The 27,441-nt window shown below is 43.2% G+C and overlaps 1 protein-coding gene across 1 annotated transcript in view; it reads right to left on the bottom strand.

Annotated features, from left to right (window-relative positions):
* PDE8A (phosphodiesterase 8A) overlaps window positions 1-27,126 on the bottom strand; it is a 112,230-nt gene extending 85,104 nt beyond the window's left edge. Inside the window, exon 1 of the mRNA XM_080915034.1 lies at window positions 26,555-27,126. Within this exon, the coding sequence (XP_080771160.1) occupies window positions 26,555-26,716 (162 nt within the window). The 5' untranslated portion in view covers window positions 26,717-27,126. The remainder of the gene's footprint in view (window positions 1-26,554) is intronic.
* Window positions 27,127-27,441: the final 315 nt, after the last annotated feature.

Raw genomic sequence — 27,441 nt, 5'->3', positions numbered from 1 at the left:
TGCTGGTCTGGACCACAGCCCTCTTGCAATACAAGAACTTCCCAAGTTTAGGTTAAATGGGGCTTGAGAGCCTCCTGGTGGGTGAGAAAATAAGTTTTAAAAGGAAAGTACTAATAAACCAAATTAGCTATAGTTGAGTAAGAAAAACACTAGAATTTGTACACTACAGCTAAAACATACTTCATAATACTTAGTCCTCCCCAACACAGACAATTTTTTTTCTATTCTACATTCTTCTAAAACAAAGTCTGAGTGGTTTTTTAAAGAGCTGAAATGTTTGCTCCTACCATGAAACCAGAAGACCTTCCTCCTCAACCATCTGTCAAGAACAGCAGATTTAGCGTTTATGCAAAGATACCTTCTTTCACTGGCTCTCTGAATGGTTCCTCTAGGATACTCTCTTGAAACTCAGCCCCACACCATGAGAGGCTCCAACCTTCTGGAAAGACTACATACACTCTAGTCATCAATATTAGTTGATAAACCAGCCCTGAAGTAGTCCCAGCCCAGGTCCGTTAACTGTCATGGAACTGTCAATAAGCCATCCCATCTTGGGACCCACAGGATCTTGGAGATTACTAAATGGCAACTGTTTACTATCACTAAATTTAATGTAGTTTATTTTACAGCAATAGTAACCAAAACAAGTGTTAGATGCAACCTGTTAAACTGATGTTTCTGGACCCACTAAAGGGCAGTTTGGCAAACACTGGTTTAAAAGACATTAATTCATATTTGGAACCTGGTATTCAACACAGTCTCCATATTTTCAGACTGTCCAAAGTCTTTCATGAAAATAATGGAACAGGTGCTGTGAGGTAAAGTGGGCTGGAAGGTGATTTGTCACATGTATATATTAGCATTAAAGTGGCTGACACTCCTGCATTTCAAGGAACCTCTGGCTTCCTAGGGACAGCCCACAACCCTATACAGCTTCCTGCTGAAAACCTGGCCTGAAGGCTGACCTCTAGCCACTTAAGCAGTCAGCCCTGTCTACAAGCATCAGGCTTTTCTGTTAATTGATAACTTTGGTCTAAATACAAGCTCATATTAACCTGTTAGGGATTAGCAGAATCTGAAGAAAATGGGAAGGGCACATAAGCATGTCCGGTAGATGCAGAGTGTCTAGTACCCTCCAACCAAAGAACGGAAGTGCAATGGAGTCGCTTTCTTTAAATGTCACTAGTCAAGCTAAACAATAAAGAACTAGCACTGAGCTCAATCAAGGAAAAGTCATGGCTAGACTCTCGGGAAAGGCAGCGTGGGAGTGGGGGCACTGAGGAAAACTCTCCAAGGAAAAGGAAGTGCTTTAGCAAGGTCTTCCTAAAAGCAGGTCATCTCGGGGTACTGACCTAAAGGAAATACCCCTTAAAATGGAAGGCTTAATTCTGAAAGGTTATGCCAATGAGGGCTAAAATAAAATAAAATAAAATAAAAATAAAAAAGCCTTTGTCAGAAATCTGGTGACTTCAAAGGCAAAAGGTGTCATCCAGGAGACAGAGTGGACTTGGGATGTGAAGAACATATTCATGTGACATTCTTAGTAAACACAAAAGCAAGAACAAATAGTTCCAAGTCTGAGTCAGATGGGAACACACACACACACACACACACACACACACACACACACAGAGAGAGAGAGAGAGAGAGAGAGAGAGAGAGAGAGAGAGAGAATCTATTTAGCTTTACCCAAGGCTCAGAGAATATTATGGAAGAGAGGGACAGAAAGCTTTTAAGAGCCAGAGGACAACGGCGTCTGCTGTGAGACAGTGTCTTCTATATGTGACAGGAAAGCTGCACCCGTGAAATCTCAACAATATGGTTACCTAAACAAGACCTGCATAATGACAACACAGCCGACATGACAACTCAAAGATAAGAGTTACAGGCAACCAATGACTGCTGAGAAAGGGAGGCTCAGTCGCTCTGGAGACAAGACCCAGAACGTTACCCAGTCCCAAGTGTTCATCACTAAGCACACACATATATGAGCAATACTAGATGTATTTATATGTAGCATTTATATGTGCGTATTAGCATGAGGGAGGGGTGGTGATATAAACACAGGACTTATATATAAAATTCTCCAAAATGTTTTGATTAAAAATTGATTTGAGTAATTTTTGGCAGCTGATTACAACATAGTTTCTTTTGAACTCGTCTACCAATTATAGAGAAAAGTAGAAGGAACATCAGCCCAGCAAAGCCTAAGCAGAATGACCATGGTTCGTGTGGACACGCGCTGGTAACTAAGAAACAGCTTCATTCATCTACACGGAACGGAGGACTAAGGCCAAACTAACAAAAGACTGTGACTTAAGAAAATTAAAACAAAGGAGGGTCAACTATTAAGGGAGATTAGTAACAAATGAGACCAAAGCCAATTACTGCATGGGAATTTCATACAACTAAGCCAAAACATAATACAGGAATACATCTATCAGGTCTCTTGAGAAGGACAGCAGATGGTGACAATAGAGTATGCTTCCTTCTAAATAAACAGGAAATCTGAGGAGTAATGGGGATAGAAATACAAATCACAGGCTCAAAAGAAAGGGTTTCTAGAAATAGCTCATTCTTACAGGGTTGGCAAGAGTGAGCCAAGCAGAGAAGAAGGTGAGCAATGCAGGGGGGAGAGGAGAGGGGAAGAAAAGAGGAGAAGAGAAACAAAAAGGAAACCGGGAGAGGAAGAAGAGAAAAGAGGAGAGGCTAGAGGGGAGGGGAAAGAAAAGGAGAGGGGGGAAGGGCAGAGCCTAACAGAGCCAAAATCCTTCAGTGAACCCCAAACAACGTATTTCTCACATCTCTTTACCTAGCCAATAGTGGCCTCGAGGACTGAGCTTCTTCAACTCTTAAGACATGATCTCACTCCTAGTTGACAAAATTAAAATAAGGCAACTTCTTTACATGTAGCCTATTAAAATAACAGTATGATTCACTTCTTTCCAAGTCTTAAAAAAAAAAATCCTTCCCCTTATACCTAATCCTACACATTTCGTTTTCTCCTCCTATGACTCTTTAAACATCATGGAATATGAACATATTTATACACTAATCCTCATTGTCAACTGACTGGATTTAGAGTCACTTAGGAGACATACCTCTGGTTATATCTATGAAGTCTGTGAATGGGTTTCCTAGAAAGATTAACTACAGGGGGAATACCCACCACGAGCTCCTGCTGCCATGCCTCTGCCCCTTGATGAATTGTGACCTCTCAAACAGTGATTACCATGCAAAAATTCTTCCTGTCTTGTATCTTCCAGGAGAATTTTTTACATTCATCCATAATTGATGAGAAAAGTAACTAATAAATCTCCCATTCAGAACAATAAATCTTTTCTTGACCTTATTATTCATAAACCTTTGATGTGCTACCATGCCATCACCCACTCTTTAAAGAGCCATCTGGGCTCTTAGTCTAGCTGATATGATCTATGCCACAAGTAACACATATACACCACTTCTAATATCCGACCTAGCAACCTACTATCTAGAGGAGAGCAGGGAGGCAGGAACAGTTTGTTTGAAACATCCACTAAGCACTGAGGACATGTAACAGGATTGTGAAACACCCACGTACCTACAACACTCTTGAGACCTAGCTGCTCATTTCCATAAAGCTGCACTACGTCTAACTGAAAAAGACTTAGAGACAGACTCAAGCGGCTGACTGACAGACAAACTGCCAACGAGCTGAAACTTACCTTTGGCAACTGTTAGATGCTCACCACTGTGAGAAAATGCCAGAGAAAAGTAACTGAATGGAGGAAATATTTAACTGTTTACATTTATCTGCCTATATGTGTGAAGTGGAAGTTTCTGGTTGTGTCATGTGATGCAGACTCCTGGTATTTTGCTGAGTCAGACTCAGGTGATGTTTTGCTGAGGCAAGAACAAAGACTCGTAATGTCTGGAGAGAGTGTCAATAGGACTCAACAGACAGTGACAGGGCTTGAATCGCTAGCTGTGCAGCTCTTCATTGGTCTCCTGTCTTTGCTGATCTTCACTCCATTCAGAGAGACACAGTAGAGAACTCCTGGCATTCCTGCTGGTCCTTGTTCCTCTTGCAGATTCCTGCAGATTTGGTGGTGGCCTGGAAGTTTCTGCTGGATTGTGCTCCTATTGCTGATTCATGTTTGGTGACAGTTTTGAACTGGACTTTTGATATCCTGACACTACTGAACTGGACTGCTGATATCCTGACAGAGATTGAAAATTGTCCCCAAAGAACTACTTCTAAACAGGTCCACATCCCCTTGTCTTATTTACCATCTTCCCCCACCCCCGCCTTTGGATGGTGGGCTAGAAAGGGGAATCAAAGCGTTTGAGAACCCATATTAAAGTATGTTTTTGAAAAATCTAAGCCTACATATGTGCCTGTGGATGGGCACACAAATGCCACAGTGTGCATGTAGTAGGAAAAGGACAACTTATGGGAATTGGTTCTCTCCTTCCATTGTATGGTTACCAGGAACTGAACTCAGCTTGTCAGACTTTATTACAAGTGCCTTTACCTAATGAGCCATCTCACTGATCCAAGAAAAACATTTATTTAGCTCACAGTTTCATAAGTTTCATTCACTATGGTGGAGAAGAGTTCATACAAAATAAATATAAATACAAGATACAGAAAATTAGTAAGTAGATTCTTAACTGATCTACTTAAACTTTGCACCTGATAAACTATTCACAATGTTAATTGTGGGCATTAATACTAAACTGGGCATTTAAATGAAAATTCCTGTAATACAAACTACTATCCCACCCTTAGAGTGCCAGGCAAAAGGGCATAACAGAGATCCTGCCAGCAGGGAAGACAAAGAAAAGCAACTGCCTCCAAAGCCCCACAAAAATCCCGGATGCTGTTTAAAATGAGTTTGCAAACACACAAAATAGAGAATACTAAACTCTCCACAATCACAAATTCAATAATTATTATACTTATCCATCCATTTTTTCTCTTTTTTCTGATTATTTTCAAGAGAATCTCTGATATATTTCACTTCTAAATGTTCCTGCTTGTGTGCATAGTTTTTCCAACCCAGCCACAATTCCATAATTATACCTAACACAATTTAAAATTACATTTGTATTACCTGTCACCCATACATATTTTCTGACACAAGAAGCTTTAGAGCAAGTCTAAATTCTCCACACCAAAAATCATTACCTGAGCACCATACACCAACTTTAAGTTCCTGCCTCTTCAGTGATGGAAAAGGAGGCAGCAGTAAGCCTTAAGGCCCTCACACTCCAACAGTCGGGGTCTGCCAAGCAGAACATTTCTACAGATGGCAAAGCACAAAATTCTATTTTTAAAACAAAGAGATAGAATTTTTACAACAGGATCAAAGAGCAAATGCCCTTAATGTAAAAGGTATTTATACCTCAAAATAAAAATAACTAAAAAGATCCTTAAATAACTCAAATATTCACCAGCTTGGGGGTTGACTAGGATGCAGATAAACTAACCCACTGAAGTACTAGTTAGTCATTCACAGAAAATAAAGAACTGATCCTAACTACAATAAAGATGGGTCTTGAAACCATTATACTAAGTGAAAGAAGCCAGATATAAAAGCCAAATATCAAGTAAGTCTACTTAAATGAAAAAGCAGATTGGTGGTTGCTGTGGCTTGAGCATGCAGGGAAGCAGAAGAGTTTCTTTGACAAAAATATCCTAGAGTCAGGGTTGTAGTTGTACAACTCCGTGGAAATATGGGACACTGTCAAACCACAGAGTGCTCAGAATGAAGGTTCAGTTTAGGTAGAGCACGTGCCTCTCATGTGCCACTCCAGCACCGGAGAGACAGCGGCAGGAACACTGTGAGTCTGACAGCCTGGATCACACAAACACACACACACACACAGAGAGAGAGAGAGAGAGAGAGAGAGAGAGAGAGAGAGAGAGAGAGAGAGAGAGAGAGATGTGAGTGTAAGTATGGATAAGTGTGAGAGACTGAAGTACATCACATGTTAAATTGTTGAGGTCATAATTAAATAACTCTCCCCTTTTCTAAAATGGGGTGGGTCCCATGTAGCCCAAGCTGAAGTCCAACTTGCTCTGCTGGTGAAGATGGCCCTGAGTTTCTAATCTCCAAGCCCCCATCTCCCAATTGCTGAGATCACAGGTGTGAGGCACTGGTTTTACGTGGTGCCAGGGATTGGTGTGTGCCAGATGTCTTAGTAGGGCTTATACTGCTGTGATAAAACACCATGACCAAAAGCAACTTGGGGAGGAAAAAGTTACAGTTTGTAGTTTGTCATTCGGGGAAGTGAGGACAGGAACTCAAGATCTTGTATAGTACATACTATCGCTGAGTCTATGTGAGCAACGGAGTATGTTAAAATTGATATCAAACTTCTCAGCTGTCTGAGTCTTCCTTCTGGAAAAGCTCATGAAAACTATGAAGACATTTATGCAGCAATCTAAGAATCTGGTCCACAGGAACAGAAACTGGACCCATACCATACTCCCAAGGGTCCTGTACTAATTGACCAGTCATACAAGTGAACTACCTTGGAAGTAAAATCCTTTGGTCCAGCCAAGTCCAAGGCTAACTACATTCTAGGTATCAATTGATAGCAACGTTATGAGACTGAGAGCTAGAATCCAAGGCTAGCCAGCTTTCAAATTCTGACCCACGAACACTGAAGAATAGTGGTCACTATTGCTTTAGCCAATATATTTGGGAATAATTTTTATACTATAAATATTGACTCTATTATAAATTCTATACAATAAAATATTTCAAAATACTAAATAAACTAATGATCTTTAAATGTCTTTATTCTTTCAAAGCATGTAATTGGTTAAGTTAAAGGAATAGAAGAAGAAATTAATAAAAACGTATTCCTTTATATTTACCAATTTCATATCTCTTAGGAAAAGCATAGTTTATCACATTATCTCAAAACTAGAAAAGCTTGACAGTGGTGGTATAGTCCTTTAATCCTGGCACACAGGAGGCAGAGGCAGATCTGAGTTCAAGGCCAGCCTGGTCTATGTAAGTTCCAGAGTAAGCCAGGCCTACATGGAAAAACCCTTTCTCAAAAAAACTAAACCATAAAACAAACAAAAAACCATATAAAGTAGAACTTCTCAGCTTGTCTCCATTTTATAAAGAAAGCAAAGCCACACAATTTGTTTAAGACCTCTCCCTGTTTCATCTCAGTAAACTAATAAACTTTGTGCTTTGCAAAAAGTAGGGGGCAAGGGGAAGGGAAAGGAGAAAGAGAGAAAATGCCAACCCACCCAAGCTGGGCATGGTGCTCTGAGTTCAAGGCCAAGAAGGAGAATGGCATGCTGACTCAAAGAAGTCAGTGCCTTGGTTAAAGTACAGTTGCTGGAAAAGATAAGGGGGCCTGCTCTTTCCAATGCACCCTGAAGCCCTGAGAACCTGCTCTTTCCAATGCATCCTGAAGCCCTGAGAACCTGCTCTTTCCAAAGCACCCTGATGCCCTTCTGATCTTATTTATCCATCAAGCCCTTTAAAGCCAGAGTTGTATGTAAATATGGTTTCCTGCCTTTTGAAAAACAATGTTTACCCCTTTCTCACTGAAAAAAAAAAAAAAATACAAAGTTATTTAGTGTGGTCTTTACCATGAAGCAAATTTGTAAGAAATTCCTGAAGAAATGAAAACCGGGTAAGAATTCAAGGCTCCATTGAATATCCTCAGCTTTGGCTATAATTCAGGATGGGGCTCTTCTTCGGCAAGTGTTTATTAAAGAGAACCAGGTTCTCTAAAATTATCTCTTTGCTTCCCCATCCTTTGCTCCTAAAGCAAAATGGAGATGCAGTGAATCAATACAGATAATTATCTATATGATGTAACTTCTTTCTTCATTCTCAGTGGCAAAGTGTGTATTATAAAATGGGTATTGTGTAAAACCCAAAGAATACAGAAGAGGACACTGGACCCCTTGGAACTAGAGTTATGAACAATTATAAGCAGTTATGTGGGGAGAACCCAGGTTCTCCACAAGAGCAGGAAATGCTGTTGACCACTGAGACTTATCTCTAGCCCCAGTATTATATATTTGAATCATCTGTATAGAAAACAATAAAGTTTGAACTGTCTCTCTTAAATTTTTATACACTGAGCAGACCATTTAAGTTAATTCATTAGATCTAATAACTACCTGATTTTACAAAAGAAAGCTAGGGTTATGTGACTTGCCAAAAGTCAAAAAGTAGGGTGTGGTAGGGCTGAGATGGACTGGTAGCCCCTGGTCCCAGGCCTGATTAACCACGAAAACAAGGAAACCCTATAAAACCACCCAAGAAAGCAATCTAAATATCTAAGTCTTTTTCCTACTTCATTAGCTGGAAGTCTTTTGGCCTAATTTTCTGAAGTGAGAACAGTAAATAAGAATGTGTCATTTTCCAAGATATAATGAAAAAGAAAGCAGAAGGGCAAAGAAAAATCCAAAGAGAGAATATTTATGATACAAACTTTTCAGGGAAGGAGTTGGGAACGGTGGCCAAGACTAAATTAAAAAGAAAAGAAGGACTCTAGAGCTGACTTTCAGGACATATTTCTCAGGCTTAAAATAGTCTTGACCTTAGAACTGTCATGAGCAGAGGCAGAACAAATGTTGTCATCTTATATAAATTATTCCTTCATAGGAACATGCCTAGTGGACACAGAACACTGATGGTGCAGCCGTTCCCACTGTCAACTCCATCTTCCTACAGGTCACATTTTAAGGCTATTAAAATGACTATATTCTCAAAAAACACTTTAGGCAATGTCATAGGGCTTCAAGCTTATACTCCTTCAAGCCTGTGTTCCCCATACTGAAAGTATAAATGTGGAGGAAAAACAGTGCTCCCTGTGACAGGTATCTTGAGCATGGGTCAGCTGGCCTGTTGCTGGACCCCTGTGGCTGCCTAGCTGACTTCTGCAGTCTTCACTGCCACGTGTGCAGTTACAGAACTGGGCAGGTCCACCTTCTAGGGCACTGTACTTCTTAAGCACATCGCTAACTGTTCCCTTTAAATAATGCTTACTGGGCCTTACTTCACTTGTTCTTAGAGTCCCCAGCCCTCTCTATGTCTGTCACTTCTACCAGACCCACCTATCTCTTGTCCCCTCAATCTGCAATCTACACAGGTAGCCAATCGACAGTCTGTAAAACACAAAACTCTAGATGTAGATCCAACTAGCTGAGAAAGCACAGGAGTTGCAAGCCCTGCTGGAGAAAGATACCACAGTTTGTGGAATGGCACCTCAATGCAAACTTCCCACCAGAGCATGGCTCTCTCTAACTTCCTCTATGTCCCCGGCACAGCTTCCTCAGCCCCTCATACACTCACCAGCACACTAACTAGGAAACATTATTAAGAATCTGTCCCTTCAAAAGAGCTCAAGAGTAATTCATTTAGTCCTCAGCCCAGAAGCTACTCTAAGTTACTTTTCGTGTTCTTATTTAGTGAGGCTGTGGGAAGCTTGGGGTCAAGTATGCGATCAGCCCCCAGGCAACCATGCATGTTCCTGTGGCATGCATTTCCACACACTGCCCTGGCTCCTGACTGATCAGTCCACTTCTGTACTCTCTTGGCCCTGATCCCACCTCTTCCCCCTCCCCTCCCTCCCTCTCCATAGTCTTTAAGTTACTTCAAACTCTCTGAAACCAAGCTAAGTAGAACAGTTCTGCGCTGAGGACCTTGTCCCCTCTGCTGTTCTCCGTATTCTGGTAAAAGTGAGTCAGGCTGGACTTCACAGTTTGCATTTGTCACCAAAGGTAGATGAGGTGTCTGTGTGCTGTGCCAATAGCTTGTGGCTGTGCTAGCAAGCTTCTTGTGCAACAGTCCCCTACATACTTAGCAGGTTATTTCCAATGAACTTAATGAACACCACATAATTCTGTCAATATTCTTTCAGAAATGTCATGTAGCATTTTTCTCAAGTTGTATGTGCTATAAAATCAACAAACATCACAAACCATGCAAAACAGTTTAGAACAGGCAACCCAAACACACTCAGTCCAAGGCTAGCCTGGGATGTATGAGACCTTTTAAAAGGAAAAAAGAAATTCATATCACTCAATTCAGAAAGAAATCATTGTGTAAACTTGAGGGGAGAGGGAAGAGGAGGAAGAAGAGGAGGAAGAGGAAGAGCAGGAGGAGGAAGAAAGGGTGGCATAATCCTACCTGGATTCCAGAGTTTGGAGGAGTGTAAGATAGCATCTATTCAAACCCTGCTTGGGCAAGCTCTAAAGCCATCTCAGGAATGTTAGTAGGGACAGGAAGTGGAACTTGGGAGAACCAGGCTCTATCCTTTCCCTCTCCCTGATCTTTTTCCTAAAATGTGTCAGTCAGGAAACTTGAAGTTGCAAATTAAAAAAAGAAATAACCCCAGATTATCATGTGATGAAGTGAATTCAGTGATGCATGCTATCCCTTCAAACACTGCTTCCCCCTTTCCTGGGTACTTGGCAAAATCATACTTTCCAGCTTTGGTAATGTGAGGTGTGACTGTGATCAACAAAACATGAGCAAACTCACACACAGACCCACTCCACAGACTTTTCCCCACCACTGGAAACCCTCTCTCCCATGACCCTCCATGCTTTTCCCCATTCTGTGGTGTTTGCCCAAGAAAGAGACATGAGTGACCTTGACACCCATGTACTGAAGTTGATTGAACCACTGACAGAAGGAGCCTTAGTTCCTGAATCCACTATAAAAAAGAGGATTCGTGAATCAAGAATGTCTATTTTATGTTTTAGGGTACTTCTAGCATGGCTGATTCCTTTCTGTCTTGTTTGGTCTATCACAACAGTCAGTCCAGCCTACAAGGTAAGGAAATTAAGATACATGAGATTGGATAATTTGTTCTAAGTGACAGTTTGCAGACTCATTAGAGTGCAGCATGCAGTAACACTGCCACAGGGATGCAAAACCCCCAGACAGTGGCTATGAAAGTACCGATAAGTAACGCCCTGCAATCCTAGATACTTGAGACTAAGAGATGAAGATCACAAGTTCAAGACTTGCCTGGGCTACACAGTAGGTTCAAGGCCAGCTTGGGCAACTTAGTGAGGCTCTTCTTAAAATAAAAAGGAGGACTGAGGATACAGTGCTCCCCAGGAGAGAGAAAAGAGGAGATGAGGAGAGAGAAGCAAAGGGGAGGGAAAGAGAACAACCGGGTATGTTTTAGGAGGGTTAAGGTCCTCCTAAGGAAGAAGAAAGGTCAAATTGGGACACACACTCCTTTTATGTCAAACCCAGATGAAGTGTTCCCTTGTTATCCAATCTTCTAACAAACAGACTAAATGGAAGGTTTCTCTAGCAACACAACATGCAAACTACTTCAGTCATTATAAGGAATAATGGTCAGTACTTATGAAAGTGGAATTAATTCTTAAGCTGACAAGCACTGGGAGCCTAAACCCCAATACAGGGCAACACTGGCCTCTCTGGCTTACATCCCTTCTTCCTGTAAGGCGTGTTCCCATTCCAACTGCCTACTTTCCAAGAACACTGCTGCCAATCATGGTGCTCCCTCCCGGCCACTGAAAGTAGTTGTTCCAGGCAGGCTCATCTTGTTTCCTCCCCAGGAATTTTCAAACTGGAGTGAAGAGAAAAGAGGGGCATTCCATGAATAAAGCCATGGAACGCAAGTGAGCTGGCACTGCTGCCTGTTGAATAACATAAGGCAAGTGTAGAAGACAGAAGACACCATTTGCCAGAGGCCAGCACACCTAACCTTGCCTTCCCTTCCTTCAGTTACCTAAGCCAGTCTACAGTGGCACACAAGTTCCTCCTCTGGCCTCACTACCATTCAGAAAAATCCAGACCAATTTACACTTGACACTCCCTCTATCTGTGGGCTCTAAACTTGCAAGTGTAACAACCACGGATAGGAAATACATTTTAAAAAAAAAAATGTGCCGGTACTAGACGTGTGCAGACTTCTCTTTCTTGTTGATACTCCCTAGACAAATAATAACTATTTGCACAGCACTTACGCTGTATTAGATGAAAGTCATCTAAGAATGATTTAAAGCGGGGAATGATTTTACTGGGGGATGCACACAGACCTCATCTAAGGTGCCGGGACCAGTGTTCTTTCATAATGAGAGATGACTGAGATCTGAGACAGTCTCAAAACAAGACAAAAAAAAATTGTGACATATCTCACAAAGCTCAAAAATGCCAAGTGAAAAATACAGACAAGTACAGCTGTGATATACTAAAAGATGAACACAGCTGCTGACTCAGAGCTTTTGTTATAGGTGGTTGGTCTTTTGTCCTGTAACAGCTCTGGAGCAGCTCCAGGAAAAAAATAAAAAAAGCAAAGGCAAAAAGTTAGCTGTGGCAACAGAGAGAGACCAGCACTTAGGAACCCGAGGTGAGAAGACCTAAATTAAAGACCAGTTAGAATGAGTGTGTCCCAATTTGATACAAATTAAAAAAATAAAGGTATAAGAAATGTTGTATGTTATTCATAATGAGCCTCATAATTACACCTGGATTTTTATGTTGGTGAGATGACTTATGAAAAGCCCTTAGACTAGGAGCCAGTTGCCAGGGGAACCAAACATGTGACTAAAGGGTTGAAATTTTCAAGCTCCTTTCTGAGAGAAGTGGGGAGGGGAGGAGAAAAGAGGGGAGAGAGATTGTTTGAATAAGAATGGTCCCCATAGGCTAATATATTTGAATGCTTAGTCATCAGGGAGTGGCACTACTTGAAGATTAGGCAGGACCTTGTTGAAGGAAGGGTGGGGCCACTGGGGATGGGTTTTGAGGTTTCAAAAGCTCAAGCCAGGCCCAATGTCTGGTTCTTTTTGCTACCCAAGGGTCCAGATGTACAATTCTCAGCTCCTTCTTCAGCACCATGTATATCTGAGTGCTGCCATTCTTGGAGCAGGCTTCAAGTTCTTTAAACACAATATATCCATATGCCCAGAAGGTGATACACCTATGTCACTGGGGCAAAAGCTGCTGTGCCCATGTTGGTTTTCCTGTCATTGTATCAAAACACATAAAAAAACACCTTAACAAAGGAGGTGTTAAAATTGGCTCACAGTTCCAGAATTGAGTCCCCGTCAGTTGACTCGGTTGTTTTTAGGCTTGTTAACAAGATAGAAACATCCCAGTAAAATCTGTATATTCCACAGTGGCTGAGAAGCAGAAGAGCCTTCATTGCCACCATTTAGAAACTGCTGACTCTGAATGAGGCTGGCAGGGCATAAGTCACATGACACACTTGGAGGCCAGCTTGGGGTCTGGCTGCAGGACAGGTACATTATCCTGATTTTTGAGGGTCTGCACACAGATAGAACATGTTCAGTTCAAAGGTCACCTTCACACCAAGAGGTCATAACAAAACTCATTCCATAAACAGATGAGCCTGAGATAAACCGACAAGATTACCCAGAGGTTGGCTGTGGGGACTGAAGTTAGCCTACACTGCAGAAGTTCTGGTATCTCAAGGCTAACATAATTGTTGGCACTGAAAATGACTTTTTGGTTTATAGGCCAAACCCCAGCACATTCTCGTTTACCTTTCCATTATCGGAATATATGGCAGCACTAGAAGAATTACAGTCTAGCATCCTCCGCTGGCTCACCGGTCAGCAAGGTAGGTTATGTACACAGATAAACATCTGCTGCTTTAAGGAACCTAACAAACCAGAGGTATGTCCCCACACCCTCTCTCACACTGCATTTTAATACAGGAAACTATGGCTCACAAAAGAATCACGTGCTTTTGTCTGGCCTACGGTTAAATAAGCCAAAGCCAGAACTCAGACCTGAGTCTTCCAACTCCATCTGCCTTTGCTGAGCACAGCAACAACAGTACGTTCAGATTTATGAACACACAGTGCAGGATCAGGGAGGGGGAAGCTGAGTTTATTATGCTATTCATCTTCACATTGCTTCTTTTTTTTTTTTTTTTTTAAAAGAGTGCAGGGTGGAGCACACCTTTATTCCCAGCAGTCAGGAGGCAGAGGCAGACAGATCTCTGTGAGTTCAGGACCAGCCTGGTCTACAGAGTGAGTTCCAGGACAGCCAGAGTTGCACAAAGAAACCCTGTCTCAAAAAAGTACCTAGGACAGTACTCTGGCCTACAGGGGGTAGGGGCTAGAAAGTATTATGTTGAACGAATAAGAAGATAATAAAGAATTAGTGACCTCCCTATGTGAAAATATGAAATCAGACATGAAGTGGAAAGAAAAAGCCTACAATGGAGTTCAAGGACTTTCTAGTTCTTAGTCTCCAAAAACTAATCTCACTGCAGAGCACTGTTTAACAGAAGTGCTGGTTTCCCCCATTACTGAAAATGACTGTGTTCTACTCTTGTAGTCAGCTACCACTGCCTGCATAAAGGTCTTCTGAAGCCTATAAAAATTCTGCTAGACTACAAGGCCTGGCTTTTTCATACCCAAGCAAAGTTTTACTACAGCTCACCTCATCTGGACCTATTGACCTTTCAGGATCCCGTTTTTTAACCCTAGCATATCAACAGACCTAGCACAAAGGCTTAAGGAAGAAAAGGGAGTAAAACTGCCATTTTTATTGAAAAATGTTAAGGCAATTAAACTAGCCAAATACTCTATGAATGATTATATACTAACATAATCTTCATTGTGTAACAATTTCAACTCTATATAAATACAAACTAAAAACAAAAGACAAAAAAAAAAAAAACAAAACAGGTATATGTACAGGTCTTTAAATGAAATACTTTCCAGGAAAATGGAGTTGAAGATATTTAAGCTTAGGAATCCTAGGAACTGGACTACTTTATTGCTCCTGACATGTGTGAACTATGGAACAACAGCAGAGTTTGAAACTCTAAGCCTGAGATTAGACAGGCATGTCTCTATGTGCCTTGATAAAGTGACCAGCGGGTGCTAGGACAGAGCTCCTACCTCACATGCCTGACATTCTATCCTCAATCCCTAACATTTTAAAGAAATGACAAGAGGGGATAACTTGGTCCATTTCCCACAAACACACTAAGCACCAGGACCACCAGGCAGAGTATTAACATGAGGTTTGACCCCAGCTCCTCATTACATGCAGTGGATTCTGGACATGTGTTATTCTAAACACTTTATAGTTGCCTCTCAAATATGGTCAAGCCAAATGTTCTATTAAAGAATACATCTCTTATAAAAGTAAAATAATCCAATAAAACATAACTCATCTAAGCTGACAAACACAATTTTTAAATAAAATGGAACGTTTTCACTAGACTGCACCAAAATGTTTTAAAATTTTACCTAACAAAATTAATTTTGATTTGAAGATAGGTTGAAACATCTAAGAATAATTCCAAGAAAAGGACCATTCATGAAGAAATGTACATGACAGCATCAGGTCATAAGTTATGCTTAAAAATTATAAGAAATAAGGTATAGGAAACAGTTGAAATTTATTGCTAAATTTTAAAGCCAAGACAAAAAGTCATGCGTGTTTATTCAAATTTTACATGTAGGTCTGGTAATACAGCCCAATGGTAGAGTATTTAAAGTATTCCCAGCATCAAAACAACATTATTTTAATTTAAAATATCTATGCACACATAGGAAAAATAAAAGGTATTACCAATATGAATCTTCTATATAATATACATACAGAAATAAAATATAAAAAAGAAAATATATGTATAAAAGTAACTGAATTAAAGAAACACCATTCATGAACTCTAATCAGAATTACTTTTGATAAGAATTTATCAATTCCTTCTTAAAGAAAAGGAAAGCCATAGGTGAAGAGCTTGTGAGAACATTCACACAGTGCCAAATGCAACTGTGACAAAATACTTGAAATAAACAACTCCTAAGGTTGAAGGATTACTTTGGCTTATGGTTTGAAAGGTTTCCATTCATGGCCAGTTGGCACTACCACTTGTAGGCTAAGGAGAAGGCAGTACATCGCTGGGGCAGAGGAAGAACACACTGTTTACCTCTGGCAGCCGAGAGGCAAAAAGAACAGATAAGAAAAGGAAGGCTGAGGTCCAATATCTCCTCCAAGGGCATGCCCTCACTGCCTACCTTCCTCCTAAATCTTTCCTCCTACAGGTCCTATTACTTCTCATGAGCACCAAATCGTTAGTAAGAGTCTTTATGGGCAGGTATACAAACCGGAACAGAACCAGGACTCAACAGTAGAATGTGCATAGCTGCCATATTAAGCCACTGAACCTGAGCATCTATAATATTGGCTTAATCAGATTTTGCCTTCTGATATGAATCACCATCAATACAGTTTATTTAGATACAACTTCCAATTTGTAAGAAATACAAAAGTATGGGACTAAAAAGAGAACTCAGTGGTTAGCAGGACTTGCTGCGATAGCTGTGAGGATCCAAACTCAGATCCAGTACCCATGATACGCTAGGAATGGTCTCACATACACTGTAAACCCCGAATATTCCAGTACCCACTATACGCTAGGGATGGTCTCACATACACTGTAAACCCCGAATATTCCAGTACCCACTATACGCTAGGGATGGTCTCACACACACTGCAAACCCCACAGATTCCAGTACCTACTATATGCTAGGGATAGTCTCACATACACTGTAAACCCCGCAGATTCCAGTTCCCACTATATGCTAGGGATGGTCTCACACACACTGTAAACCAGCACAGTGTGGTGCAGGGACAGGAGGATTGCTGAGACTTGTTGGCTGCCAGCCTAGCTTTAAAAAAAAAAAAAAAAAAAAAAAAAGCAAGCTCCAGGTTTAGGGAGAGGCCTTTCTTCAATGGAATGACTCACAAAGTGTTCAGAGTGAGTCTGCTCACACACAGCCTTGCACACGAGCACACACACATGTATATACTGAACACACAACGAACTAGAAAAGCAACTTCTAAAAAAAATAATTACAGAAGAATAAAAGGTATAATGATAACTCAAGGCATGACGGATAGGATCTCCTCAAAACAGGTGTTTGCTCCAGATTAAAGAAGAATCATAAGCAGATGCAATGCAGGACATTTATAAAATTATAGAGAATATTAATAAGGTATGATGTAGATGGTAAATACTATTCTTATAAGTTAGCAAAATAGAAATATGCAGATTATTTGATAAAAATAATACAAAGCAATGTGCATTTATTTAAAGGTGAATAAATATTTAAAAATTAAGGAGAGTTGCCATATGATCCAGCATGTGGAAACTTGCAGGTATAGTTTTTTTTTTGCAGGCACACTCAATCTTTATTGGGGGAGAACCCAATCTTTGTTGTCAGGATATCAGCAGTTCAGTCTTGTAGCAAACACCCAATATTAATCAGCAGCTGTAGTCCAGCTCTCTGCAGGCAGACACCATGCACAAACCACCAGCAGCAGCTCAATTCTGAAGAGGTCGCAAGGCTTGCCAACTGGCCCGAGGCCAAGGAATCAGCTTCTTACAGGAATCTTACGAGAAGCCCTTTGGTGAGTTTCTCTCTCGCTTGAGAAGTGGAGCTCAGCAATCACAATATAAGGCGAGTCAATACATGCATGTAGTTACCGAGGAATAGCCAGACGGAGCGAAGCAAACCAACGCTCCAGCTCCCACTGTCTGTGGGGCCATATTTATAGTCCTTCATCACACATCCTTTCGTGTGTCTGCTTTAGCAAAACATCCTTGGGCTGGAGAGATGGCTCAGTGGTTAGAGCACTGACTGCTCTTCCAGAGGTCCCGGAGTCCAATTCTCAGTAACCACATGGTGGCTCACAACCATCTGTAATATATATATATGCACTGGCTAGCCTAGAACTTACTATGTAGACCAGGCTGGCCTTGAACTCACAGAGATATGCCTGCCTCTGCCTCTGCCTCTAAAATGCCAAGATTAAAGGTGTGCATCACCACTTCCAGCCTAAATACATCCTTTAAAAAGACAGAGAGAGCTTTTCTCTTTCTCTTCCGGTCCCAGGCGCAGCAGGAGCCGCGGGTTACCTTCGTGCAGACGTGGCCAAGAACAAGAACCACACCACATACAACCAGTCCCGCAAATGGCACAGGAATGGCATCAAGAAATCCCGGTCACAAAGATACGAATCTCTTAAAGGGGTTGATCCCAAGTTCCTGAGAAACATGTGTTTTGCCAAGAAGCACACACAACAAGAAAGGCCTGAAGAAGACGCAGGCCAACAATGCAAAGGCAGTGAGCGCATGCGCAGAGGCCATCAAAGCCCTTGCGAAGCCTGAGGCCATCAAGCCCAAGATGCCAAAGGGCCCCAGCCACAAACTCAGCCGTTTGGCTTTCATCGCTCACCCCAAGCTTGGGAAGAGGATTCGAAGCTACATGGCCAAGGGTCGTAGGCTCTGCCAACCAAGGCCCAAGGTTCAAACCAAGGCAGAGGCCAAAGCTCCAGCCCAGGCCCAGGCTTCGGCTCCAGCTCAGGCTCCCAAAGGTGCCCAGGCCCCTGTGAAGGCTCCATAGAGAAGGATCCTGCCAAAGTGAAGACAGACGGACAGACTGCTGGGACACACACACTTACACACTAGTGCAGATGACCAGTGTCCTATGCTGTTTTTACAAATAACGTGAGGAGAGAGAGAGAGAGAGAGAGAGAGAGAGAGAGAGAGAGCGCAATTCATCTGCCTCTGTGTCTCAGTGGGTAAAGGTACTTGCTGCCAAGCCTGAATACCTAAATTTAGTCCCTGGGATTTACACGGGGGAAGAACAGCAATACCCATAAGCTGTCCTCTGACCTCCACTTGCATTCCATGGTGTGCAGAAACACAACACAAAAGACATTTTTTAAAAAATGTTCTGCTGCCCTACCAGCAGCTGACTGAAACAGATACAGATACTGACACCCAACCACTGGACTGAAGTCAGGGACCCCTATTTTTGAATTAGGGGAAAGACTGAAGAAGCTGAAGGGGAAGGCAGCCCCATGGGAAGACCAACAGTCTCAACTAACTAACCCAGATACCAGGGAGCTCCCAGTGACAGAACCAGTACCCAGGAGCACACACAGGCCAGTCCGAGGCCCCCACCACATATGTAACAGAGGTCTGCCTGGTCTGCCTCAATGGAAAAAGTTGCACTTAATCCTTGAGAGACTTGAGGCTCCCAAGGAAGAAAGAGGCTGGTGAGGGGTAGGGGGAGGAGCACTCTCTCTGAGGCAAGGGGAGAGAGAGTGGGATGAGAAACTGTGGGAGAGAGGACAGAGAGGGGGGCAATGACTGGAATGTAAATAAATAATTTTTTAAAATATATATTATTTTAAATATATATAAAATAAATATATTTTAAAATATATATATTGCAGCTACTTAGCTGCTTCTTATCATTAAAGAAGAGAGGGTGGGAGAAAGGAATCTGCCTTAGCATATACAAAGTGCTAGGTTCGATCACCTGCATTAACAGAGGGAAAGATATTAAAATAGTCTTTACATGCTATAATAAAACACTTTCAAAGATGTTAAGTAATCTTACTACAAGGCAGGTGTGGTGCTTTGAATATGCTTGACCCAGAGAGTGGCACTATTAGGAGGTGTGACCTTGTTGGAAGAAATGTGTCACTGTGGGGTAGGCCTTGAGACCCTTCTCCTAGCTGCCTGGAAGACAGTCTGTTCCTGACTTCCTTTAGATGAAGAGGTAGAGCTTTCAGTTCCTCAGTGCCATTTGCTGCCTGGAGGCTGCCATACCTCCCGAATTGATGATAATGGACTGAACCTCTGAACCTGTAAGCCAGCCCCAATTAAATGTCCTTTATAAGCGTTGCCTTGGTCAAAGAGTCCCTTCATAGCAATGGAAGCCCTAACCAAGACAGAGGGTATTATCTTGAATCCTTGCTTTTTTCTTTTATCTATGTGTGAGAAGAGTTGCTGGAGACTGAACCCAGATCCTACCACGTGCTAGACAACTCCTTGCCACTAAGCCATGGAGCCATGTGACTTGTCAATCCATTACCAATTCCAGATGAAGTGGATGTCAGCCATGTCTCTAGCTCCTCCTCCTATCCACTTTCAATACTACCTCCCTGGGAACAGTCATCAACTCCAAACACCTTAGGGATGGCATGGGGGAGGTTTGGGCTATCCCTAGCAATGGAAAGAGCTAAAGCAGTGCTTAGGAGCTGAAAGAAGAGTGAAAGCAGAGGAGCTCAAGGAACATGAAGTTATGCTTCCAACCCAAACAAAGTAAAGGTACTGTTGTTGAGCCCCCGGCCCGAGGCCTCTGAAGTCACACCAAAGTTCAGGGAAATTTGCAACATCCTTCCTGTATGGGTGAATGGGCAGACTATACATTTCATGCCTGTAGCTGAGAAACAGCAACATCAAACTTGTCAAAACAAGGCTCAAACATGATATTCCACCACTTCCTACCAAACAGAGCCGAACAAAAGTAGAACGGGAGGAAACCCAGAAACATTGCTCAACTTGAACATGGCCAAAACTGGAGAAAAAGCTTTACTAATAACCTGAAAGATTAATCACCAGCTCAAGGGTATTTTGGCTTTTTGTTAAAACACATGCAACACACCCTAACAATTTTTGTTAACTTTAAATAAGATGAGATAGATCCAGGGAATGTGAAGGAAAAGCCCTATCAGCCTCAAATAATTTAGCGTACACAGGACGTGTCAAGACAGTAGGACATCGTCCTTGTCCTCAAGCAGCCTACACACCAGGCAAAGGCCTCCAGCAGCAACCCTAGGCCTTTAAAGTGCAAGCTCTGCTAGGAACTCAAGGAACCTTTCCGTTAGACCTGGAGTAACTCTGGGAGGGAGAGCACACAAGGCAAAGGTCAAAGGGAACACACAGCTCCAGGGAGCCAGGCTAAGGAAGGATTCTGTGGCCTGAGGAGGGGGAAGGAGAAGAGTCCCTAGGGATTCTGTCCACTGGTTTCAGACAGCAAAGAGGATAGCTGGAAAAAGGGTAGCTAATTTTGTAAATAGCTGGGACAGCATTGAACAACTTCCACAAACACAGGAACTTAGTAGGACCATATCCACCTTCCACAGTAAGTGAAGGCCTAACAACATCATGATAATAGAAATTCAGGACATCTGATTAAAACTCAGGTGACTGGAGCCACAGAGATGGCTCAGTGGTTAAGAACACAGAATCTTTCAAAGGATCTAGGCTCAGTTCCTAGCCATCCATATCAGTGGCTTACAACACATTAATAAATGTACCAAAACAAAAAAAAAAAAAAAAAGGTGACCTAATTCATTTGTAGCCTAATACAATAGTTCTCAACCTTCCTAATACTGCAACCCTTTAATGCGGTTCCTCATGTTGTGGTGACCCAGTCACAAAATTATTTTCGTTGCTACTTTTTAAGTGTAATTTTGCCACTGTTATGAGTTGTAATGTAAACATCTGTATTTTCCAACGGTCCCAGTGACCACTGTGAAAGGGTTGTTTGGACCCCGGAAGGTTAAGAACAGCTGGTCTAATGGAAGGCCAATCCATGGGGTGGGATGAGATAGGCAGTTAGGAGAGCTACAGTCTGGAAGTTGGGAGCAAAGATTAATGTGTTCTGATCCCAGCTTGATTATATGGCCCTGAGAGAGTCTCCAACCTCTGGTGTCTTCCTTATCTACAAAAGAGAAGATGGCGTGAGCCCTCTCACAAGGCTGCAAGGATTACAGGAGATATCATCTATAACACATCCAGTACAAGTACAGGGCTTACAAAGGCGCGAGCATCCAAGAAATGGCAAGGGTTAGCAACAGAAATGGTCTGACTCTAAGAAAGAGTCCCTTGCCTCAGATTACCTCACTCCACTGAGGGCTTACTCCTATCCTAACTTCTGCTCTTTGACTTTATTTGTTGTTTTAACTTTCTGAAATACTCTATCCTTTGAGGTTATTCTGAGATGTCAGCTCACACCACGAACCTCTCCCTGATTCAGTACTCAGTCCAAATGAGTAAATCAGGTAAGGGAGAACCAGTGTCCCCAGACCATTTCATGAGCAATGTAAGCACCAGAAGGGACCACAGGTCCCATCAGAACCTTTACTTCAGTATGGAAAAGGTCAAGGTTGACCCAGGGAAGTTGGTGGAATTCAGACATAATATCTCTTTAAAAATTACATGTAAATTTATGGTGGTAATGAGAGTAAGTATTGTATTTATACACACAGAGACACATACACACATACATTAGTCACTTGATGTATACATAGTTCAGAGTAAAGCTTGTTGCCTGACCTTAATTTACATGTGTGTATGTTTGCCTAAATTAAAGCAACATTGTCTGTGTGGTATCTGATTTCGTTATTCTGCCAAGTGACTGTGTCCCTCTAAGCGTGGGAAATGTCTCTGACATGTTACAGATGACAGACATGCAAAACACTTTATGTATATGACAAGAGCTCAAGAAAATATGTTTACTTCTTCATAGTTAAGCCTGGCAAAAGATTCTACATATGGAAAGCTGTCAGAACACAACAGTGAGGACTCACCACCTGCCCTCCAGAGACGGACTTAGCACCTCACAGTAGAGCACAAATTAAATCTCACCTTCTCAACCATACCTGCAGAGGGAAACTGCTGGTGATGTTAGTGAGGAGACAAAACCAGGCAACACACCAGGAAAACACTGCTTTCATTTAACAAACGTAAGGTGTAATTACTTTTTTTTTTTTTTGTAAATTAACATCAGGCAACCCATTTTATTCTAGTACAAATGATATTAATTATTCTTTAGCTAAGAGACCAGTTTACTTTGGTTGACAAAAATGGCCAGTTGGAAGAAGACTGGGTAGAGGGGAAAAAAAGAGAGTGGGAAGTCAGGAAAGGAAGAGGAGAAAAGGGGGTCAGAGGAATGTGTCTGCGACTGTGGAGCTCTGATGGTGACACTGACGTTTGGTCGTAGTGAGTGTGCAGCGCATAGTCCTGTGTACTGTACTATCCTTACAACTGTAAAAACCAACATGCAGCCAAGGGCTGGGATGCACACCTTTGATTCCAGCACTCAGGAGGCCGAGGCGGGTGGATCCATGAGTTCAAGGTCAGCCTGGTCTACCTGAGTTCTAGGACAGCCAGAGCTACAAAGTAAGACCCTATGTCAAACAAACAAAACAAAACAAAACAAAATGAAAAAGCCAACAATTCTCACTAGCATGGATATATTTATCCCTGGGAAAAATTCTCGGAGGAACAATAACAAGAAACTCCCACAAAAGCAATCTGAACTTCACAGCCACCAATCTGGTTAAAACTGGTTCCTTTACATGAACAGGGAAGATTTCTTTTTTAACTTCTACAGCCTGTTTCACTCAATCCTATAATTCAACAACTGTTTACGGAAGGCCTGAGAGAGCCAGCAAACAGGCTGACCACCACACAGCTGATGAGGAAGGCTGAGAGCAGAGCCAATCAGCAGCAACTCATTGGGTGTCTGAATAGATCTCTGTGTCTTACTCCTTTCCCCATGCACCAATGTTTCAAGGGTACCTCAAGTCCCAGCTAAGGAAAGGGGAAACAGAGTCAGTCTAAAAACCTGACGAGACAAGACAATATTGAAATGTTAGTTGAAACTCACACCGATTAAAAATAAAAGCCTAAGTGTTCAGGCTGAACACAGCATTCATTATCTGTGACCACATAGGCTATATAACTCCTGGATAAACAAACAGCCAGAGTATTTTCAGTGATACTTAAATAGTTCATATGCTCACCTCCCAGTGTATTACCAGATCTTAAAAGTACCTAAGAACTAAATCATATTTGCTGAGTTCTACTGTTAAGCATATTCCTTGTACCTTGAATACTGTTATCCCATGGAAGGAATCAGAGCCTACCATGGTTTACCTACAACATAACCCAAAAAAAGGGGTGGATAACCAGAGAGGTCTAGGAAATACAACTCTAAACACCCTTTGGAAGATCACAAGAGATCTATCTACAGATATAAGTATAGTGTTGTTTACAAGACAGCGTTTTTCTGTGGAGTTTGGATGTCCTGGAACTCGAAACCAAGCTGACCTGAAACTCACAGATCCACCTGCCTCTGCCTCCCAAGTGCTGGGATTAGAGACATGGGATTAGAGACATCGCCTGGTGACTACAGAAAGGTTCCAGGCCATTGTGGGTAACATAGCAAAACAGTGTAAGAAAGAGAAAAAGCAGGGGGTAGGGAGGAAGGGACTTTGCTGATTGACCATACACTGTTTAATCTGAAATGTATTCAATCACCACCTTTTCAGCAACTTTGAGGAACTCTTTATTGTATGCTATAGGGATATAAAACTTCCTCCATTGAATTTCTTGTTTAAATTCTCAATGATACCCCGAATTACTGCATTTTAAAGTATGAATACACACACACACACACACACACACAAACACATTTGTGCCCATGTGCCTGCATGCCTACGTGGAGAGACCAGAGGCCATGTGTGTATATGTGTATGTGTGTGTGTATATGTGTATGTGTGTGTGTGTGCACACGTGCACACGCACACGTTGATATGCCTGTGTGCCTACATGAATAGGCAGGAGGCCATCTTTGTGGCTGTCTACTTTGGTTTAAGTTCCAGAGATTTGCCTGTCTCCAATGCAACTTAGCCCCAACACTGGGGTTATGGAACATACCAACACCTATGTGGGTCTGGGATCCAAACTAGGCCCTCACTCTCACCTGATAGGCATGGTGATCCAAGCTACCGCCAAACCCCTAGCCCCAAGAATTTTAACGGACTAGAATTGGCTCACAAAATATTTATTAATAAAGAAGCAAATTTCTTGTAATTTCATCTTGCTAAAGCTTGTCTTTTCTAATATGTATGTTCAATTTCCAGAGTACATTTATATCTTCATTTTTAAAAATTGAACTAAAGAGAAGCTGTAATTAGCTCTGCTCTATTTACATGTTATATCTAAATTCACCTGTCTATAATTGAGATGTGGAATCAGTATGGGCAACTCACGGATAAAAGTATGGGAGGGACTTTCATTACTATTGGCTGTGCTACTGTAATTTGTAAATTTGACTCCTCCTCTGTAGATGTTAATGGTAATTTAAAGTCTATCTTAATTGTTCTATGGACACAAATCGAAGAAACAGAAGTACGAATGAGTAAACACTTAAAAATAAAGTCAACAGTTTCTTTAGCGCCTATTCTATGCCGTAAGGATGAACACATTGTCTAGGTCCTGACACAGGAAAAGGCCTGTTGGCACAGCAGTACTTGGGATAGGAACTCTGGGAGGCCGAAGGGTGAACTGCTAAACAGGAGAGGTTTACAGGATGCCTAGTAGGAAGTTTAAGACATCCAGGCCACCACAAAGAGACCTGTAAGATGACGGTGTCTCACTGAAAGGATGGCTTTGGAATTTAATATTGGTTAATGAAAAAGAAAACAATGTTAGATTTGGGTAAGAAATGTGACAGCTGATAAGAGTCCCACATTCATCCTCATCTGTAGTGTCATGTTTGTTTTTAAGTCTGTTAGACTTAATATATAAGCTTCTCATTGTCATTAAAAGCTGTTTGGCCTAACCGTCTAAACTAAAGAAAGCCATCACAGGTTCCTTTAAAGAAACCCCAGGAGAAAAGAAAAAAAAATTCAACTGTGGATAATCAGAGCAAGGTTGAATTCTCACTTAGAGTATTGGTAGGGCAGGACAAGCACTCCAGTGTGGAAAGCTGAACAAGATCTTCTCTTTCATACAGAAAAAGTGCCATTGTGATTGCTAGTAATTTAAGACAGTTAAGTAAATCAACTACATAGTTCGAATTTGGGAGGGTCTGCAGTACTCAGTAAACAACAATTTTAAAAATTGTAAAATACTTAAAACTTCCTAGTAACGAGGGGTTTAAGTTCAAACGCTGCAGCAAGCATACCAGTTTGTTTTACAGCACATGGGATGTCAGTCCAAAATCCCAAATGTTAGTGGAAAGCTGCTGCGGGTGCCTCTGTGAACTTTTTTTTTTTTTTAATCTTTCCTTCAGAAAACCTTAGCCCTGGAAACTTTTGATAAAAGCTGAGGCAAAAGGCTCTGGAGAAGCCACACAACGAACAACAAAACAAAAAACCTTAGACTGCCTCCATAAAAGATTAACTTGGCCCGGCTGAATCCTTCAAAGATCTGCAGTACAGTTTTCTAATTACACAGGCATTAAATACCACACATATGCTAATAAACCTGAACTTCAGATAACGCGTGCAGTGAAGCCAAACCTATGTTCCAGGTTACATTTCAATGGCCCCAAAGAAGTGGAAAAGTGAAACTGCTTGTGCAAAGAGGGGACAGAGGTAGGGATAAGCCAGGCAGGAGGTGAGGTGGAGGGAACTTTTGGCGTCCAAGACCCCTCCCAGAGTTGACAACCCTTGCCTTTCTACTCCGGGAACCGCAAGAGCAAAGTGCACCCTGGTTTACCATGTCAGGGGCGTGCCAGAATATCCCGGGTCCCCCACCCGCGGGCTCTCCCACCCACCCTCTGGGAGAAACTGACTCCCGGCCTCCGACCCGGCCCGGGAACGAACGGACACCGCGGATCCGGAGGCGCCGGGTCACAGCCCCGTTATGCCGCGGTCCGCGACAGCCCGCAAAGGCGGGCGGCTGGCGTCGGTCAACGCCACGGCGGCCGCCTAGAGGGCCCCACGGTGCGGCTCACCTTCGAGGCGCCGCTGTCGCGAGGCTGAGGCTCCACGAGCCCGGACGCTGTGGACCATCGCTGTGTGGACCTCGGCGCGGGGCCCGGGACGTCCACGTCCTCGTCGTCGCTGTGGTTCAACGTTCGGTTGTTGGAAATGTGGATGCTCGGGGCGCAGCCCATACTGGCGGCGGCGGCACCGCGGACACGCTGGCGGGCGGCCGCGATCCGGTCAGCAAACGGCCCGCCCGGCGCCTCGGGGCCGCCGCGGGCGCCGTGTCATCGCGGCCTGAGCGGGCGGGCGGCAGCGGCGAGCGCGGGTCTCGCGTCAGGAAGCGCGGCCGCCCCTTTTATCGCGCTGCGGGCGCGGCGGCGGCGGCCGTGGGGAGGGGGCGCTAGGGCGGGAGGCGCGCCGCGGACGCCCCTCCGAACATGCCCTTCCTGAGGCGGGAGCCGCCGCCGTCTCCCTCACATCGCCGCGCGCGCCGGCGGCCGCCGCGCTTCCGGGGAATTGTCGGGGGAGGAGATTTGCGCTCTCGCCACCGGGAGCCGCGAGCCCGCGCCGCGTTTGCACCGCCGCCGCCCTCGCCTAGTCCGACTCTCGAGGAAACGGGCGCTCGCCTGCCCGGCGCCCGCTTCTCAGCCCGGCGGGTGGCTGGGTGAGCGCCCCTAGTCGGGCTATCGTAGGGGAGCCCAGCCCTCGGCGCCCGCACTCCGAGATACTAGGTGGGAGACGCTGGGGACCGGCGCGCTGAAGGAGCGAGCGCTTCTGCTCGGGTCGGGCCGCGCCGTCGAGAAGCGCCGAGGCGGCTGCGCAAGCCCGGGCGTGGAGCGTCCGAGAGGCTCCCGCTCCGTCCTCCGGACCGCGTCTTGCGGGCAACTCGCCGCGCCCAGCCCCCAGCGGTGAC

This window comes from Micromys minutus, assembly GCF_963924665.1.
Source record: "Micromys minutus genome assembly, chromosome: 3".
NCBI classification, from domain to species: domain Eukaryota; kingdom Metazoa; phylum Chordata; class Mammalia; order Rodentia; family Muridae; genus Micromys; species Micromys minutus.
Note: the sequence above shows the minus strand (reverse complement) of the source record. Positions and strands in the feature narration are given on the sequence as shown.